At 50.6% G+C, this 3,971-nt stretch overlaps 1 protein-coding gene across 1 annotated transcript; it reads right to left on the minus strand.

Annotated features, from left to right (window-relative positions):
* Positions 1–421: 421 nt before the first annotated feature.
* On the minus strand, positions 422–2,226 carry LOC141082392 (oocyte zinc finger protein XlCOF29-like). Its single transcript, XM_073566330.1, has 3 exons — positions 2,221–2,226; positions 776–925; positions 422–646 (listed from the first exon to the last, which is right to left on the minus strand). Exons 1-3 carry the CDS (start codon positions 2,224–2,226, stop codon positions 422–424), a joined length of 381 nt encoding a protein of 126 aa, XP_073422431.1.
* Positions 2,227–3,971: the final 1,745 nt, after the last annotated feature.

Below are 3,971 nucleotides of genomic sequence, written 5' to 3' on the forward strand. Positions count from 1 at the left end.
AAAACAAGACTGAGCACAAGACCTTCACAGCCGTCTACACATCATAGGGGAGATCTCCTGATACCTTCTCTCCATCTACCTGATGATCCTGAGGAACATTGGGATCTTCTTGCTTACAGTCCTGTGGAAGAAGAGGACGGGGACATCTCTCTGGTGTTGTCCTCTTACTGGATAGATCTGGAGGAAACACATACAGGGACTGAATTCATTCTCTACATACAGATAATTATAGGCCGTGTGTATTTAGTCCTGTCTATTACCTGGAGATGTGAGGGGCTGGGGAACCTCCATTATGACGTCCTTGTACAGATCTCTGTGTCCTTCTAAATACTCCCACTCCTCCATGGAGAAATAGACAGCGACATCCTGACACCTTATAGGAACCTGACACATACAATGATACCGTCATCCCCCGATCCCATCATAGTGTTACTGTATAATGTCCCAGCATTCCCAGCAGTGTCACCTCTCCAGTCAGCAGCTCAATCATCTTGTAGATGAGTTCTAGGATCTTCTGGTCATTGATGTCCTCATGGATCAGGGGGTGAGGTGGAGGCCCCGTGATTGGGCTCAGGGGTCTTCCCCATCCCTCGGACACAGGGTCCTGACAGCGATCACTAGAGGTCTTCTTCACCACTGTGTAATCCTGGTTATGGAGAGACACATTAATAAATCTCACTACAGACATTTCCAGAGTCCTCACCTCTCCAGTTCTGTCCATCTGTTGTTCCCATAGATAAGAATGATGTAATGTGAGGTCATCAGAATCTCTCACCTCTCCAGTGAGACGGAAGAGGATCTCTAGGGTGAGGTGTAACATCCTCTCCGCCATCTTGTCTCTGTCCATATCCATCCTTGATGGGTAAATCAGGAAAATTCTCTTCTGTAGAAGATCTTCACTGAGAGGATCCGATATTGTAGAGACCTGAATGAGAAGAAGATGATCCGATGTAACATCATAAGAATCCTGTGTAATAATACAATTACTGGAGATAATAAGGGAAACATAGGAGGAGATTTATTATCTTACAGGGTTTAGTTTTCTCCCCTGACATCTACTAATAAAACCTATATATTTAGGCCACAGACAACAAGCAGTTTCCTCCTCGGAGTCGGCAGCTGAACACGTTCCTCATAGACTCATCTTCCATAACGCTAATTCTCATCTCATTACCGACACTGGAATCAGCATTAGCAATACTGCAGGAGATATTCATACACGCGACATGAGAAATAACTCCTTCATGATGAGGACAACATCTTCATCTTCTACTGCGGCTCTAGAGACAGATGTGGCCAGAGTCGGTCACTGCCTCCATCCCCACCGGCCGTCTATATGAAGGTTTCCCGTCTTCCCCGCACTGGAATCTTCTCTCCCGTTAGATCTCAGCTCCGAGTCACACACAGAAGTTTGAGGCTTTTCTGGAAGAACAGGACAGGAGAGATCTGAGGCCGATGTCTCCATGTACAGGGTTTCCCCTCGGGATAAGAGGCTTTTCTATCCCTTTCCCCCAATTAGAGGGGACACCTGTGGATATCGGGGTCTTTACCGGCTGCAGTCCTGGGGGGATTTACTCGGTAACGTGGACGTTGGACAAACGTCACCATCAATTCCCATCAGACTGAAGGAACATCGCTCCTCTATTCAGCTCTATGGATCCAGGATGAAATCCACTGCGGCCCCTGCAAGAAAAGAGCGAAGTCTGGTGAGACCCCCGAGGCCGGAGATTTCTACAGCTGCTCTGTGCGCACAGGACCTGTGATGAGGTCACAGGAGGGGAGGAGTCAGGGGTCACATGATCAGGGGCCTCAGTGTGGGCAGGACTCTGCTGTGCTGGTTGTCATGGTGCTGGATGAGGGGAAGTTTCTGTGTGGGGTCAGGAGGGGTTTACAGGGTGGATGTAGCAGAGCCGCGTGTGTACGAGGTGTACGGAGCGGAGCCGTGTGTGTACGAGGTGTACGGAGCGGAGCCGCGTGTGTACAAGGTGTACGGAGCGGAGCCATGTGTACGAGGTGTACGGAGCGGAGCCGTGTGTGTACGAGGTGTACGGAGCGGAGCCGTGTGTGTACGAGGTGAATGGAGCGGAGCCGTGTGTGTACGAGGTGTACGGAGCGGAGCCGTGTGTGTACGAGGTGTACGGAGCGGATCCGTGTGTGTACGGAGGGGACCCCTCTGTGAACGCTGTATACACCTGTATTCCCTCAGCTTCCGTCACAGACTCCCATGTACGCGGTATACACCCGTATACCCACAGCTTCAGTCGCAGACCCCTCTGTGTACACTGTATATGTGGCGCCCCTGGGGCTCGGTCGCCACAGAGGTACTGCATCTTCTCCTAAGGTGTAGTGCCCCACCACCTAGGTAAGTTGGGAACTCCTTTCCATGCTCCAACACCTGAACCCACACACAGGATAGTTCAGCAATGGACCAGATTGCGGCTCCACGCTTAGAGTATAGCAGAGCACCTTTCGTGGGTCCTTGCTTTGTAACACGAGATGTGCTGGGAGGTGGGTGGAGCTGAGATACATAAAAGGTTGGGAAGGTTTAGAATGACAGGTCAGTCTGATGGGAGGTCAGGCGGGAGAAGGACAGTCAGTCAGGAGAGACTGAGGATGGGTCCGAGAGAGAGAGGAAGGAGTGCTGCAGCTGCCTCAGTGATCTGAGCCAGCTGACACGGGAAGGGAACAGAAGGAGAAGACATAGAACTGCAACCTAAGCTTCCATAAGAGAGAGAAGGAACAGCACGGAACGAAGGAGTAGGAGAACAGAGAGGAGTTGTGGGTTGGAAGAGGAACACTACCTATAGGTTCTCAGCGCAAGGCCGGGGCCCGGTCCCCGAGGTTGTATGGACACTTATGGTTCTGCAGCAGACACCGGTAGAGTAGTTGGCTGTAAATGCACTACTCCCATCCAAGACTTGGGGCACAAAAGCAACACGGATAGAGAGCCGGGACTCAGGATAAAGGGAGTCCCCGAGAGAGGCTACAGCTGTCTGCCGTACGAGGAGAGCTGTTAGGAACATCTGACAGGAGGAACTTCAGAGTACCACGGTACTGGAGCTCTTCACACTAAAAGGCACAATAGAGGAGTCGTTCAGGAGAGGTACAAGTTGGCGGGGTGTTGGAGAGGAGAATCCTGACTTGCCCGGGAGGTTGATTGAGTCTCTACCCCGGAGGACACGGCACAGAGGCAGGCGCCAGTGTGTACCACGAACTGTGAGTAAAGCTTTGGAACTACAAGCCCTGGTGTCTTCCATTCCTTTGTGCGCCAACACCTTCAGCACTGCTACATCTTGGTACCAACATTCCTCACACCGCCTGCACCTATACACTGCCCTGGGGTTACATCTTCACCTGTGGGGAGCTACACCATCTATGCTGCAACACACCATCAGCCCCAGAGGATCTGCACGCAGCGTTGGCTTTAACATCTTGCTTGCCAAACACCACAGGTGGCGTCACAAACTATTCCACTTCATTAACAACACACCACCATTGATTTGGGCGCCCAGGGCCACAGACCGGGTCACCGCCGCTGTGACACATCCCGCTGACACCGGTACCGAGTACCCCACAGCCCTGGGATGGGGCGACCCATATACACCTGTATACCCACATGTGCTGCTGGGAAAACACGGACATAAGAGCAGCACCGTATGTCAAATAGGGGACACGTGGCATCTGTGAAAACCATGACAGGTCGTGTGAAGGGGCCGTACAGTCACATAATAGAAAACATTAGCAGAATTGCCGTCTTTTTCTACATCCTACCTCACAAACAGCAGAATAAAAAGTGATTAAAAACAAGTCCTACATGTTCCCCAAACTACTAATGTTATAATAATAGTAATAAAGTCCTTTCTTTTATGTGCATGTATATATATACAGTGGGGCAAAAAAGTATTTAGTCAGTCAGCAATAGTGCAAGTTCCACCACTTAAAAAGATGAGAGGCATCTGTAATTTACATCA

The sequence above is a fragment of the Dendrobates tinctorius genome, unplaced genomic scaffold, assembly GCF_039654945.1.
Source record: "Dendrobates tinctorius isolate UK_male_01 unplaced genomic scaffold, ASM3965494v1 ptg000017l, whole genome shotgun sequence".
Lineage (NCBI taxonomy): Eukaryota > Metazoa > Chordata > Amphibia > Anura > Dendrobatidae > Dendrobates > Dendrobates tinctorius.